We start from the raw sequence: 14,575 nt of genomic DNA, 5'->3' as shown, positions 1-14,575 counted from the left end.
ATTATGTCTTAATTAGGCAATCGCATATCCTATTCCGGTAATTGCGGGCTGGGCCCCTCTTCAAGGAAGAAATAAGACAGAAATTTCAAATACGAAAATCCAATTGACAGTAGATGTCTGATCGAACTTTTAAAAGTCAAAACACCATAATATTTGATTTTGTTATTTGAAATATCATCACAAGCAAGTAATCTCAATCAATCATAGTTTAGCTATAATATACCGTTGTCTTAACTCTCGAAAAAAGATTAGACAATTGCTAGTAACCACATTCAATCAACCCTCTGAATCACGTTCTATAAATAATATTCCCCCCAATAACTGCAATGTTTAGAAGAAAATCAACAATTCGTACTACAGAACAAAGTACCCCTGCAAGTACTGTGGCGGCTGCTTCAGTTCTAACTAAAGCTTACGCCGCTGCAGGACTCACAAGCAATAGTAATAGTCGAGTCAATTCGAGTACCACTAAGACCAATACCACTGTCAGACGCTCTACTTCAATGCTAAATACCAGAAGATACAATTCAATGACCATAGAAAGACCTAGTACTAGAGAAACAAGTCGCACTTCCGGAAGTAGGACAAGTAGCTTACAAAAGAGCACGTCAAGAAGTAACAGTAGATCAAATAGCATTCAAAGAAATACTATGACGCCAAATAATACCATTCACACGAGTCCATCTATGAACACACTATCGAAAAATTCCCGTCGTGCTTCAAGTTTACCAAGCAAAAAAAGAGTATCATCCATGACTTCCAAACAGCACGAGGAAGCTCAGTTAACTTTCAAAGAATTCGGAGGAAATCAAAGTACGAACATACTGAAACCGAAAACAGTTCGTAAATACGTCCCAAGTGCTCATGGACTGGTTGCGATCGATGTTCCTGTTATAGAGAACCCAAAAAAAGAAAGTAGTTCCTCTGTGACACGTTCAACAAGCGTAAATCACCAGCTAAAAAGAAAAGTATCACAAGACTCATTACACTCCAGCAATAAAGTAAATCCGATTAGCATTCATTATAAGGACACTCCCTTAATAGAGACATCGATGATCGAAGAAACAGAAACAGAATTGAAACAAGATGACGTTGAACTAGACATGCTGATTGGTGAAAACAATGCATTAGAGGAAAAAATCATATTAGAACAGGAAAAAGACCACAACAATAACGAAAATGAAAAGAATACTGAAACATACATACAAATCTCTGCAAACGAAGAGGAAAGTATCAAAAAGGGCGAGAAGAACACATCAGTTAGTCCAAACGAAGAGAAAGAGACTCAAGCTGGGCTCAAAAATCTGGATAGAAAGATAGACGTAAAGGCTCAAGGTGAAGAGGGTGTTGAATTGAACAATAATAAAAGATTGAATGATGAAACCTTTCATGATGAAAAACAAACTGAAGATAATAAAAACTACCCATCGATTGACGGCCCGGATGATGATGGTGTAGCACGTGTTCACAACACAGAGGAGGAATTGAAACAAATAGTAGAGAAGATTGAACAAGACATAACTGAGAAGATTGCCGATAACGATAGTATCCATGATGAACAACTAGAAGATAATTCTGACTTTCAAGAATGCGAATATTCTTCTATACATTCCACAAAGGAAGATATCACAATTCAGGCTATTGAACCATTGTCTTTAGATGAAGGAAGTGCCAAAAAAACGATTAATAATAGTAAGAAAAAAAAAAAAATGAAAGACGTGCTACCGAGGTATTGGCCGATTCTGCTATGGACAATGATACTGTGTACAAAAAAAATAGACACTGCAGATAACAATCTCGAGGCAAATAAGAAAAAGCATACTAAGCCTTCTGAAAAGACATCTAGCATGGCCCAGTACATGAGGGTGGCAAATCCTTATCTGAACAATGAATCAAGCTCAACGGAACAATTGACACCAGCCAACTCTACAGTAACGGATAATATACAGGCTTCTCCATCGATAAAGAAGGGAAGTATTCAGCGTAAACCAGCTGCGAGGGGACTAACTCCAAGGGCCAATTCACTGACGAGAAATTCTATGCCTATGAAGTCTGCACTCAAGAAATCTATTCAGAATGATGGCACTTCATCATCAGTTTATTCAGATAAATCCGCAGCCACGGGTGCCTATTTATCTTTGACCACTGCCGAAAATACGAGATTAAATGCTCAAATTGCAGATGAAGCTCCTCCAGGGAGAAAACGAAGCATTTCTAGGAAAAATACATTAAATCTTACAAGACCACAATCGATGATCAATCAACAGATTCCAAGATCTCGTTCACCATTGACTCACGAAAGGGCTAAAAGCAAACGTCATTCTGTCAACATGGGACCAATACAGAAACCTAGGGTAAAGAAGATCGAAAAAGATGTAGAGCCCTCTTCAGTTAAATCAAATCATACTAAGAAAACTGAAGTCAAGACATCAAAACAAAGTCCCGGCGCACCTGACGGTAGCCATAAAAGAAATTCTTTTTCCAAAAAGAGCCAGAAAGATTTAAACAGTATTCTTTACCCGAAGGAACCACCCCAACGTAAGTCCAGTTTTGAAAAACTAACAGCTCGTGAAGGCCATTTGGGCTTCAAAATGATGTCTTTAAGAGGTGAGAGCATTGTAGACTCAACAAACACTGAAAATGGGACGATAGCGGTGGATCAACGCCAGAGCCAAAATACTGATCATGTTAGTAACCCCGTACCGAAAAGTAGTGGCTGGACCTCAAGATTTAATGACTCTGATTCAGAGGAAGAATACAACATCAACTCTAACCAGACGCCTAATACAAGCATTGAAAGCAAGACCAAGCCTCACAATCATTCCTTCTCATTCTTCAAGATGAACAAAACGCGCTCTCAGGAATCTGAAGCTTTCAGTCCACCTCAACCGCAATATTCAAACAGTTATCCTCAGAGATCATTATCTTCCAATTCTTCCCCAAAAAAGACAGTTGTTGAAACTGGGCGAACCTTTTCTGCACATTCAACTAGTATAAACTCACATTCTCTAGGCTCTACTATGCGAAACAATACAGATATGAAAGAGCTTTATCCAAACAACGGACATGAGTCGAGAATGCATTCCAATGGTTATACATCGTCTAATTCTCCTGATGAAGTAACAAACAAGAAATCAAAAGTTTTTAGCAAAAAACTGAAGAAACTGTTTGGAAGAAAAAAATAGCTTCTATTATTTTAAACATTCTTCGTCACTTTCACAGAACCTTTCTTGCTTACTGGTAGATGAGATCTTATTTATTTTGTACATTAAATAAATACAAATACAGTTTATTAATTACAGATATCGGCTTATCCTCGCCAACAATCTGCTCATGAATCCCATCTTTCAGATTGTCCGTTCGTCACATACATAACTATTTCACGCTATTGAGCGCGCGACATATAAAACCTATATTTGAGTCTGTAAATGGTGCCAATGACATTCTGCCAGAAGGATGCAAATAAACTGAATACTCGCGTCTAAGTCTCTCAATTTGATCTTGATCTAGACGGGTATTATAAAAAAGCCCGCAATGCTTAGCAAAATTGAATTTGGCCTTGTCTTGTAAAGCTGAGGACAGTTGTTTCCTCACAGAATTCAAAGATATCATCAGACATTCTAATTCTTTATACCACTTGTACTTCAGGTTGGAGCGTGATAGTATCAAATTTGCCAGATAAAACTCTTCTGCGGCTGGTAAATTATACATACTATCAAAACAATTTTGTAACACCTCATTGATATTTCCTTTTGCAGAGATGGTGCAACTTCTGGGTAAAGGAACACTTAAAGAACCGACAATGTCTGAATCAAAGCCAATGGAACTACTCAACGAATGACAAACATAGACCCCATTTGGGAAAGCGTCCGGATCTTGCTTGATAACATCTAATAATGCCCTGAGAGCATATGCATCTTTTTGGAGACTTCCTGATTCCATACCATGTTGTGACATATCGAGGATTGGTATGAGTTTAAGCTTTGCTACCACCTCTGCCACTTTCTTCCAGTCCTCCTTAGAAGCATTTATACCAGATGGTTTATGGGCACAACCATTGAGAAGAATCGCCTGCACTTGGTTGTTTTCTTTTGAGTTCAGATTCTTTTGTAATGTCATAAACCAATTTTCGACATCCACATTGAAAGCGGATGTTTCACTCAAATACGGATATTTCTTGATACTGGTCAATCCATTATTTTGCAATACTTCTATTGTTGTGCTGTCATATAGATCAGGAATCCACATTGTTCTTACATTCAAATATTTTGATAAAAATTGACTGGTAATGGCAAAGGCACCTATAGCTCCTTCCGTTCTCAAAAAGGCTATATTTTCATCCTGGACTAGCCCAGGTCCACCAGACATAGAACAGCCCTGGCTATATAGGAGGCTCAGCACATTTTCTTTGAAATATGGTAAAGTTTTCGATATATAATACAGATCCGTCGGTTTTCTAGCACGCATTTCCTTTAAGGTTTCTGCTGCTCTTCGTATAATCGGCTTTCTGCCAAATCTAGCCCATATATCCCTTTCATAATCCCACATCAGGCTTATTTTCCTGGAGTTTCGATCATTTTGGTATCTTAGGTATTGCAATTCAAATAAGTCGTTGGTCAATGGTATTCGACTCAATTCCGTGTGAAAGCAGCGCAACTGTCGCAGTGGAAATCTAAAATGCAACAGCATATCTAGATAAATGCTCAATGCATGTATATTGAGTAAATTTGTACATATACTTCGAGAACTCTTCTTTCAGAGAAGATCTTGATTTCAACAATATCAGATATAGCACTCCGAACTATCGATGAAATGAAATGAAAAAAAAGTTAATACTAAAGATGCAAATATATCTAATAGTAAAGAGGTCATTATAGCTTAACCAGGATTGCAAATAAATGACATATAATACACCAAATAGCTTAGAACACTGTAGCAGAAAGAATATGAAGCCGCTAAGGATTATTTTATGTGATACTAATGAGGCAGTCGCTAAATTATGGAAGAAGTATATTCCGGGGGTTTTTATGGCGAATGGGAGAAACTTGTGTATTCACCACGGTCACCTAGAGTCGCTGGTCTCCAAAATACGCTCAGGACAAACAGTACATAGTGGAGAAACGTATGCTATCGTTTCACCAGGAAATTCGTTTGGATATTTGGGGGGTGGCTTCGATCTGGCATTATACAACTACTTTGGTGGGAAACCGTTCGAAACATGGTTTAAAAAACAATTAGAAGAAAGATATCACACGGTAGGATCTGCCACAGTTGTGAATCTCTCTAAATGTGAGGAGGTGGTAACTGTAACGAAACGAGACGGAATTAAGTACATTATACATTGTCCTACAGTAGTGGCGCCCACAAGAAGCATATATGATGGGGATAATCCTTTGAGAACGGGGTATGAGCCTGTTTTTAATGCAATTTGGAACGCCTTGATGCATGCACCAGATGAAATAGACGGTCTTATTATTCCAGGTATATGTACAGGTTATGCGGGGGTTCCAAATGAAATTAGTTGCAAAAGTATGGCATTTGCATTGAGTCTTTATCTGCTAGGTGATCAAATATCAAAAGAGTGCAGAAATACGTTGATAATGTTCTTCTTGGGATATCCCTTTAAACCGTTTTTTGTAGAAGAGTCAAAACTTGAATGTGCCAGATTGGGTATCGACATAGTGAAAGTTCAAAAGTTTGACGTTCAGAGAGATGGATTAGAGACAATATTACCAAGTCTAGTAAGACAAAAAGAGGTGTAGCTTATCTTTATGATGGAGCCGACTATGCAAAATGACTGCATGATGGCTATCCTTGTGATAGCTCAACGAACAGACTCTGGAAGTTCCAAGAGCTGAATTTTTTCCAGATGCATTAATTTCAGTGCTTCTTGCTTTTCAGGGAATCGATTTACTACAAGTAAGCTACATACCGAACAATACGGTCTGAATATATCACAAAAGTAACCAATGTCTGACCCTCACAGTAGAAAGTACCTTAAAATATATTTATTAGGATGAAGTTTATATAATACAAGGAATAGTACTGGGAAGTAATATCGATTGTATATTGAATATTAGTAAAAATGTCATGTAATTCAAAATATTTGCAGGGATATGCTGGCCATTAAAATAAGCAAGTTAATTAAGCTGGATTGGGAGCTATGCCATTGTCTCTCCCCTCCTTACTCAATCTTTCTGTTTCTCTTTTATTTAGATATTTGTCAAAAGCATCATTTCTTTCGGGGAATGGCCGTTTTCCCAACAACGTTATCATATCTTCTCTTGTCAACACCTCTTTACGTAACAAAAACTGGGCGACTTTTTCCAGCTCAGATGCCTTTTCTTTTAGCAATTTTTTACATGTTTCATAACAATCCTGAATGAGTCTGTGAATTTCTTGATCAATAAGGTCCCCTGTTTCTTCAGAAAATGGTTTTGTCAAATCAGTTTCATCCTCTCTTTGATAATTAATCCAACCAATCTTTGGACTCATCCCTAGTTGCGTGACCATAGCCGTGGCCATGTTAGTGACTTTCTTGAAATCATCTGAAGCACCAGATGTGACGGAAGCAAAATGAAGTTCTTCTGACACTCTTCCACCCAAGGACATAGTCATTCTATCCTTCAGTTGTTGTTCGCTTAATAAGAAAATGTCACCTGGTAAATACTGTGCATACCCCAAAGCACCTTGTCCGCGAGGAATGATACTTACTTTCAGTAGTGGATCTGCATATTTTAAGTACCAACCGCAAATGGCATGACCAGCTTCATGATAGGCTACAATCTGTTTTTCCTCAGGAGATAATACTTTAGATTTTCTTTCAACTCCTCCAATAACTCTCTCGATAGCATGCTCAAAATGGGTCAATACAACCGCATGTGAATCTGTTCTGGCGGCAATTAAAGCAGCTTCATTACAAACGTTTGCAATATCGGCACCCGAAAAACCTGGCGTCAAAGCTGCCAATCTGTTTTTTAAATCAAAAATTGTATTGGCGAGTTTTAATCCTTTCAAATGAACTGCAAAAATTTCTTTTCGACCCTCTAACTCTGGTTTATCGATATTAATATGTCGATCAAACCGTCCTGGTCTCAATAAAGCTCGATCCAATATGTCTGGTCTATTTGTGCCAGCAAGAACCACAACATGATCTGAAGGTGTAAAACCGTCCATTTCCACTAGCATTTGGTTCAAAGTGCTTTCTCTTTCATCATTTGCACCCGAAAAGTTACCTTTCTGTCTAGCCTTCCCAATTGCATCAATCTCATCAATGAATACAATAGAAGGTGCGTTTTCTCTTGCAGTTTTGAAAAGATCACGTACTCTAGCAGCACCCACACCAACAAACATCTCTACAAACTCAGAACCAGAAACAAAATAGAACGGTACCCCTGCCTCACCAGCAGTAGCCTTAGCTAACAAAGTTTTACCTGTACCAGGCGGTCCTGATAAAATGGCCCCTCTTGGAATTTTGGCCCCCATCTTTTCATAACGTACGGGATCTTTTAAAAAACTGACAAATTCCATAATTTCTTCTTTAGCTTCATCACAACCTGCCACATCATTGAATTTAATTTTCACAGCTGTGTCGCTATTAAATTGCTTGGCTTTAGAACGACTCATTCCGAATATTCCACCACGAGTCCCCGCCGCAGATTGTGCAGATTTTTTAGTTATCCAGATAAGCCCTACAATCATCAAAGCAGTAGGTAATAATTGGAAGAGAGCTCTTGCATAGTTACCCTCCTGAGTGTAATTCACTGGTATTCTGAAATCGTTTTCGATTCCTAATTCTTCCTGCGCTTTACTTAATTTACGTTCAAAATTCTCAATCGAGCCAATTTTAAAATAGAATGTTTTGTGTTCGTCGTTGCCATGTTTAGATATTCCTGATTCATTCAATTTTATTTTAACAACCGACTTATTCATAACAGTCAATTGCTCCACCAGGTGTTTTGAAAGAAAATCCGTCCTAAACTCTTGCCACGTTATTTCTGTATTTTCTCTCTTGTCATTGTACAAATCTAACAAGTAAGATAATAAAAAGAGGGTCAAGCCTAATTGCAATAAGTTGACATTGTTATTAGGATTAGCGGCAGGATCATTCAATTTATTAGTGTTAAATTGTGGTGGTTTATCATTACTGCTCTCTGCGCTCTTTTTTGGGTTAGGATTCTCTCGTTTCTGTTGTTTTATTATCGTATCTTCCAGTTTCTTGATACCTTCTTCTATCTTCCGCTGCCTCTCCTCATCAGAAATGTTTTTATTCGTCTTTGTCTCACTAATGTACTTCTCAATTTCTTTTCTTATTTTCTCCAAATCTTTACCAGTGGCATCCTTTTGGTACCATATAGAAGCAGTATGGAAGTAATTCTGCCTGCTTATAGGAGTCAGCCTAGACACTAGTGGTAGATATCTTCGTCCCTGGTACCTTAAAGTCAGCAGGGAGTTCTTTTGTAGGACATTTCTTGAACAACGAGCGAAACTGCCCAGCATACTCACTTCCAAAAATTCTTAGATAGTTAAATGAGCCCTAGAAGAATATCTTATGCTCACACGGGTTCGCCAAATATGTGTCTTTATTCCAATGGCTCAGTTCCAATAACCAATTGCCTCATTAAAATCCACCATATTTGACTACATTTATGCGAGCTTGATTGGTAAGAAATGATTATTACTAGAAAAATTCCGAGGTCACATGACAGAACGTCATAAGTGATACAAAAGAGGGTTAAAAATCTGAAGAAAGTTAGGGCATGCAAATCTCTCTCGTTTTGAACGGGAGAAAGAGTTTCCTATTTGGGAAACCCCTTTCCGGGAAAAAGCCCGTAAATCAGTATTCCTAGAGAAGTAAAGGCACACTTTAACTTATAACGGAACGGGGTTTTCCGGAAGACAATACGATGAGGAAAACACCGTTCCGTCTACCCGTCTGTTCTATTGCCAAGAAGGGAATTAATCCAGGTGACAATGCCTCGATGGTTAAGCACATTGTAATACTCCCGGATATAAATAAAACGATTGAACTCAGTATAGATAGCTGAAAAGGAAGTGGGTTCTTTGTTCTTCTGACAGTTACATAGTTACAACAATAAATAACGTATAACAATGTTAAAAGTAGCTGTTTTTGGAGCGACTGGGAGAGTTGGTAGAGTACTGGTGACACAATTGAAGGAAGATTCTACAAATTTCAAGACCCCTCTGGTATTAGTCAGAACGAGCCAACAGAAGAAGTATTTCGAACAGTCTGTCGGCGTGGATGCGGGTTTAATCGATTTAGAAAATTCATCAGTGGATGACATTGCTCATGCTATCGCTGACTGCAATGCCATCGTTTTCACCGCTGGCTCTGGAAACAAATTCTTCACGGTGGATCTAGACGGGTGTGTCAAAGTCATGGAAGCCGCTGAAAAGACCGGAATAAGACGTTTCATTCTTGTTTCAGCTTTGAAAGCGGAAGATCGTACTTTCTGGGAATCTATTCCTGGTTTGAGAGAGTATTACATAGCCAAGAGGGCTGCTGATAGAGATTTGAGGACCAGGGATCTGGATTACACCATTGTGCAACCAGGCTGGCTTTACGATGAAAAGGGGACGGGATTGTTCACCCCAGTGGACAAAATTGATGAGCAAATGGAAGTGGACAAATCTTGCCAAAGAGAAGACGTCGCTAGTTTTATCAAAGAATGTCTCACACAACCAAAAAACACCATTCGCAAAACTATCCCATTACTCAACGGCACTGAAGCTGCCTCCACTGTGATTTCTCTATTGTAGTGACGCCTTTTTTTTCACACATTTTTGTATAACCCTATATATGCCCTTTAATAATCAACAGTTGAAATCTTTTCTTGAAGGAGCGTTGTTTTGTATGGCGCGGGCATCCTGATTACGAAATTACGTATATAAAGGAAGGGATGTCCAATTTTTAATTAATTGATAGCATTCCATACAAAGACATAAATAGAATCATATATAGTAATGTCCCCACTGAAAGTTGCAGTTATCGGAGCCAATGGTAAAGTCGGTCGCTTAGTTATTAAAGAATTAGTTAATGACCCAACCAATTTTGCCACTCCATTGGCCGTGGTTAGATCCAAAGAACAGCAGGATTTCTTTCAAAATGAGCTTAAAATAGACGCTACTTTAACAAGTGTGGAACATTCTAGTGTCTCACAGATTTCTGATGCTATCAAGGGTTATGATGCCGTTATTTTTAGTGCAGGTGCGGGAGGTAAGGGCATTGAAAGAATCTTCACAGTGGATTTAGACGGCTGTGTCAAAGCTATGGAAGCTTGTGAAGCAGTTGGAATTAAAAGATTCATTTTGGTCTCAGCTATCAAAGCCGAAGACCGTTCATTCTGGTGGAATATTGAAAGTTTGAGAAACTATTATATTGCTAAGCGAGCTGCTGATCATGAAGTTAGAAGCTCTACTTTAGATTATACTATCTTACAACCTGGAAATTTAACTTTGGAGGATTCTATCGGAAAATTTACTTTAGTTAAGGACATCGATGAGAGATTGAGGACTGATCCAAGTATCACTAGAGCTGATGTTGCACTCTTCATAAAAGAATGCTTGAAGCATCCTAAAGAGACTTCGAGAAAAACTATTCCTTTATTGAATGGTGATAGATCAGTAAATGATATTATTAAAAATTTATAATGGCAATATATATACACTTGATCTCATATAAGATTGTATAACGAAAGCTAATTCTTTTCTCAGTGTATTTCTTTACAGAGTAACATTCAGTTCTGAAAATGAATCGATTGAAGAATCCTTAAAGGTTTATAAAAATAATATTACATAGTTTTCAGTTTGATCATTATAAATGAGGTACAATCATTTACTTTCAAATTCTTTTTGTTCTTCAATTGCTCTCTTTGTCTCTTCGTCTACAACACCTTCGTAAATCTCCTGTGGTACATCAAGTAGGCCAGTCTTTACTCTTGTCAAATCATCATCACGTATTAAAGTTTCGTAAACAATCTCTGCATCATTTTCCAAAGGAGCTGACGCTTCTCTTTTATAATATCCCTGTACCTTTGTTGCTTGTGTGGATTGTGGCAGGTGTAATACATTTGTGTATGGATCTCTCAAACCTTGATGATCTATTAACAATACTTTCACTCTGTCGTAGTACATATCACTATTAAACCTACTGCATGCTGCTGCATGTTGATATAGCCAATTGGTAGAATTTAACTGTTTTGTAGATCCAAAAGTCGACGCACCTGCATGTGCAGTGGAATTTTTACGGTCAAAATACTCGACAGTAGTCTTTGCTGGATATGAGGGTTGACCAGTGGACGTAGGTGCAACCTCAAGATTCTCTACACTTTCGCTATCCCTGGGGATGGACTTATGTTCTACATCTGTGACAGGTGTACCTTCTACAAGGTTTCCTTCTTCACGTAGTCTTTGTACGTAATAATCATCAGTGATATTTTTACCATCTTTAATTATTCTAGCCCCAAATTCTCTGAAAACACTTCTTGCTGCCACTAATGCAATTTGCCTATTCCTATAAGAATATGGTAGGACACCACGATCGATTAAATTGTTTTTTTGTTCTTGAGATAAAATGACTTTGTAAAGATTTGGATGATATTGAAAGAATAAATGGGAGTCCCTGAGTCCAACAGCCCTTGCTGGCTCTGTAGATAACATATATTGACGGTTTCCACGATCATACAATGTAAATGTTCTTACGAGAAATTCTCTATCACCTAAGAGCTCCCCATCTTTTGTAATTTTAGCCTCACCTTCTTCGTCTTCAGGCAAAGCATATTCATCATCGACAACTGGAATCGGATTTCCCTCGGAATCAACAGGATGACCCATTCGAACTTTCTTACTTGGTATAGAAGAGGAAAGATTAGAATCTGACCTGTCGGTGTCTGCAATCTGTGATTGATCTTCATCGTCCTCTACAGTAATTCTTCTTTTTGAGGCCCTTCCACGTCCTTCTTCAAAAGAAACTTCTGCTTCATCATCTTCATCGTCATCATCATTATCCCCCGGTATGTCAGCCTCTACTCCGTCTTCCTCGTAATCTTCATCTCTTTCTTCGTCAAATTCAATGTCTTTCAAATCAGGATCTTCCAAATCGAGCTTGTAACTTGGCTTATTAGCTGTTGAGCGAGAACGTGAACGGGTTCCGCTTCTACTTGGGCTACTTTCAATGTCACTCATAACAAACAAACTCGCAATATCCTATTACGTTACTCTTAAAAGCAATGCTAATCAAATATGTCTCTCCATATACATATGTATTTATTAGCTTTTTGTATTTTATCATATCCAACCGCGAATGAGAAATTGAAACGTATACAACGATCTTTGCGAAACATTGTAGAAAACATCAATCTACACCATGATGGCAACTTTTATGAAATATGTACAAATCTAACTATTCTAACTGGACATCCCACTTCTTGATACATGCATCTGCCCCAGAACTTACAAGGGAGTCGGCGTCTTCCCATAACAATCCTGTCACACCATCTTTGTGAGCATTTAGGTATTTGATAGTTTTCATTGGTCTCTTGACGGAATACACAAAGATGTTAGTGTCTAGTGAGCCGGTAGCTACCAGGTCTTCATCTTCATCATCTGATGTTGGTTTCCATGAGATCGCATTGATCTTACTGTTATGGAAAGCCCATCTGGATGTTTTCACTTGCTTTGAGTCTAGTTCAAATAACAAAATTTTACCTAGTACGTCCCCAGCAGCCAAATACTTTTCTGACGGAGAAATAGAAACATATGAAGGTGTGGCGCGTAATGGCGTCGATAATTTGTAACTCACTGACAAATCTGAGGATTTAAACACTTCAATTGAATTAGATTGTTCGTATGCGACGGCAATTAAACTCTTGCTCAAGCCAAGTGCACTGGCCGGTTCTTGCAACTTCAAACTTTGTAAAATCTGGCCATTAAAAGAGTTCATTACTAGTAGATCATCAGAGTTGGTAAGAACTGCAGTAGTAGCGTTATTGTCGTTGGTGGATACTTTTGGTTGGGAATCAAATTTGTACTGAGGTTCACCTTTGACTCTCAATGTATCATCCCACGCCACAGTGGAGAAAGTTGGATACTTACTATTATCTATTGAGACAACGAGATTAGTGTGATTGCTATACATGACAGCGGAGTCAGAGTTCCAGTCAATGATTCTACCATCATATGAACCAGTAATTAAAGGGTTAACTGCTAAGGCTGTGATACCCTTATTGTGACCTCTGATAGTTCTGATACAGTCATTTTTACCAATTTCATACATGTTTAAAGAACCATCCAATGATAGTGATATAACTCCATTATTCTTTGTTGCTACGATACCGACTAATTGATTTTCCAATGAGGCTTCTGGTAAACTCCATTTTTGAACACATTTAGATCCTTTCACATCCCAAATTCTTATACATGCATCTGCACTCGCTGTGGCAAATTTAGCTTCATCTAACCAAGAAATGGCAAAGATACCACCATTAATTTTTTCTTCTGAATCTTCAACATATTTGATGAATTCGCCAGTTTTCCCATCATAACATACAATTCTTCTATCAGAACCCACTGACACGACAAATTCACCGGTGTTTGGAGAAAATTCAACATCTCTAATAAATTTACCCTGTTGATGGTGTGATCTATCACTTGCAGCAAACTTGAAAGGTGGTCCTTGGTAGAATATCACTGCACCGTCATCTCCTACGGTAATGCATCTCATGGGCCTTGATTGCTTGAAATGACAGGCATTGATACGCTGTGAATGACCTGAAATTTCACCTAGGGAATTACCTGAATCCCAAGAAATGAATACACCAAATTTATCTTTACCGTCACCTACCACACATAGCCTCTTACCTTCGAAATCCCACGAAATATCTAAGATAGGAGCTGCTAAGACGTGAAACTCGGATTTAATGGTTGTTTCCACGACATTAGTTTCAGAATCTACAGTCCAACCCCAGACAATCACTTTACCAGATTCATCACCAGATGCCAGGTATTGCGAATTCTTAATCGGCGAGAATCTAACCACGGTGACATTTGAAGAACCATGGCCTATAAATTGGATGACACGATCAGTAGCCAATGATCTAACAAACGCAGATTTACCACATGGATAGGCAATACTATCCGTAGTCTCATCGTAAGATAGATGAGTGGTAAAGTTACGTTGAGTAGATGGTTGTGGAGGAATAATTGACTTCAAACGAATGGATGACATGATATCTTACGCTCTTGTTACCCCTCTCAAGATGACAGTAATCCACTGAATTCTTCAACTGTGTCTTTTTTCATACTAATCCTACCAAAAGGGGCCTTGACGACAGCAAAATAAAGAGCGCATAGCGAGAGGCCAGGCAGACACCCACATGAAAAGAGACATTGCAACGGCTAATGAAGGATCAATGTGAGCCAAGAAGGCCTATCTACTGTTAATATTCACATAATAAAGGGACGTCTGGCCATTTTATGTATATATGGCAGGTTGTAAAACAGCCGTCGGGTAACGGCTGCGTATTCCATCATTTTGCACGCTGGAAAATTTTTCAGA

The 14,575-nt window shown here is 38.4% G+C and overlaps 8 protein-coding genes across 8 annotated transcripts; 4 read left to right on the top strand and 4 right to left on the bottom strand.

Moving 5' to 3' along the window:
* Nucleotides 1-326: 326 nt before the first annotated feature.
* Nucleotides 327-3,185, top strand: SEG1 (Seg1p; the record flags this gene model as incomplete). The annotated part of the gene is made up of 1 exon (XM_003954601.1): nucleotides 327-3,185. One exon carries the CDS (start codon nucleotides 327-329, stop codon nucleotides 3,183-3,185), a length of 2,859 nt encoding a protein of 952 aa, XP_003954650.1.
* A 190-nt stretch (nucleotides 3,186-3,375) lies between these two features.
* KAFR0A00760 (uncharacterized protein) lies at nucleotides 3,376-4,689 on the bottom strand (the record flags this gene model as incomplete). The annotated part of the gene is made up of 1 exon (XM_003954600.1): nucleotides 3,376-4,689. One exon carries the CDS (start codon nucleotides 4,687-4,689, stop codon nucleotides 3,376-3,378), a length of 1,314 nt encoding a protein of 437 aa, XP_003954649.1.
* Nucleotides 4,690-4,898: 209 nt separating this feature from the next.
* PDL32 (putative ADP-ribose 1''-phosphate phosphatase) lies at nucleotides 4,899-5,762 on the top strand (the record flags this gene model as incomplete). The annotated part of the gene is made up of 1 exon (XM_003954599.1): nucleotides 4,899-5,762. One exon carries the CDS (start codon nucleotides 4,899-4,901, stop codon nucleotides 5,760-5,762), a length of 864 nt encoding a protein of 287 aa, XP_003954648.1.
* Nucleotides 5,763-6,144: 382 nt separating this feature from the next.
* YTA12 (m-AAA protease subunit YTA12) lies at nucleotides 6,145-8,499 on the bottom strand (the record flags this gene model as incomplete). The annotated part of the gene is made up of 1 exon (XM_003954598.1): nucleotides 6,145-8,499. One exon carries the CDS (start codon nucleotides 8,497-8,499, stop codon nucleotides 6,145-6,147), a length of 2,355 nt encoding a protein of 784 aa, XP_003954647.1.
* Nucleotides 8,500-9,111: 612 nt separating this feature from the next.
* KAFR0A00730 (NAD(P)-binding oxidoreductase) lies at nucleotides 9,112-9,780 on the top strand (the record flags this gene model as incomplete). Its single annotated transcript, XM_003954597.1, has 1 exon — nucleotides 9,112-9,780. One exon carries the CDS (start codon nucleotides 9,112-9,114, stop codon nucleotides 9,778-9,780), a length of 669 nt encoding a protein of 222 aa, XP_003954646.1.
* A 204-nt stretch (nucleotides 9,781-9,984) lies between these two features.
* Nucleotides 9,985-10,671, top strand: KAFR0A00720 (SDR family oxidoreductase; the record flags this gene model as incomplete). The annotated part of the gene is made up of 1 exon (XM_003954596.1): nucleotides 9,985-10,671. The coding sequence occupies one exon, from the start codon at nucleotides 9,985-9,987 to the stop codon at nucleotides 10,669-10,671; it is 687 nt and encodes a 228-aa protein (XP_003954645.1).
* A 180-nt stretch (nucleotides 10,672-10,851) lies between these two features.
* NPL6 (Npl6p) lies at nucleotides 10,852-12,204 on the bottom strand (the record flags this gene model as incomplete). The annotated part of the gene is made up of 1 exon (XM_003954595.1): nucleotides 10,852-12,204. One exon carries the CDS (start codon nucleotides 12,202-12,204, stop codon nucleotides 10,852-10,854), a length of 1,353 nt encoding a protein of 450 aa, XP_003954644.1.
* Nucleotides 12,205-12,421: 217 nt separating this feature from the next.
* On the bottom strand, nucleotides 12,422-14,245 carry AIP1 (Aip1p; the record flags this gene model as incomplete). The annotated part of the gene is made up of 1 exon (XM_003954594.1): nucleotides 12,422-14,245. The coding sequence occupies one exon, from the start codon at nucleotides 14,243-14,245 to the stop codon at nucleotides 12,422-12,424; it is 1,824 nt and encodes a 607-aa protein (XP_003954643.1).
* Nucleotides 14,246-14,575: the final 330 nt, after the last annotated feature.

This window comes from Kazachstania africana, chromosome 1, assembly GCF_000304475.1.
Source record: "Kazachstania africana CBS 2517 chromosome 1, complete genome".
Classification (NCBI taxonomy): Eukaryota; Fungi; Ascomycota; class Saccharomycetes; order Saccharomycetales; family Saccharomycetaceae; genus Kazachstania; species Kazachstania africana.
This window is presented reverse-complemented; position numbering and strand designations above follow the sequence as displayed.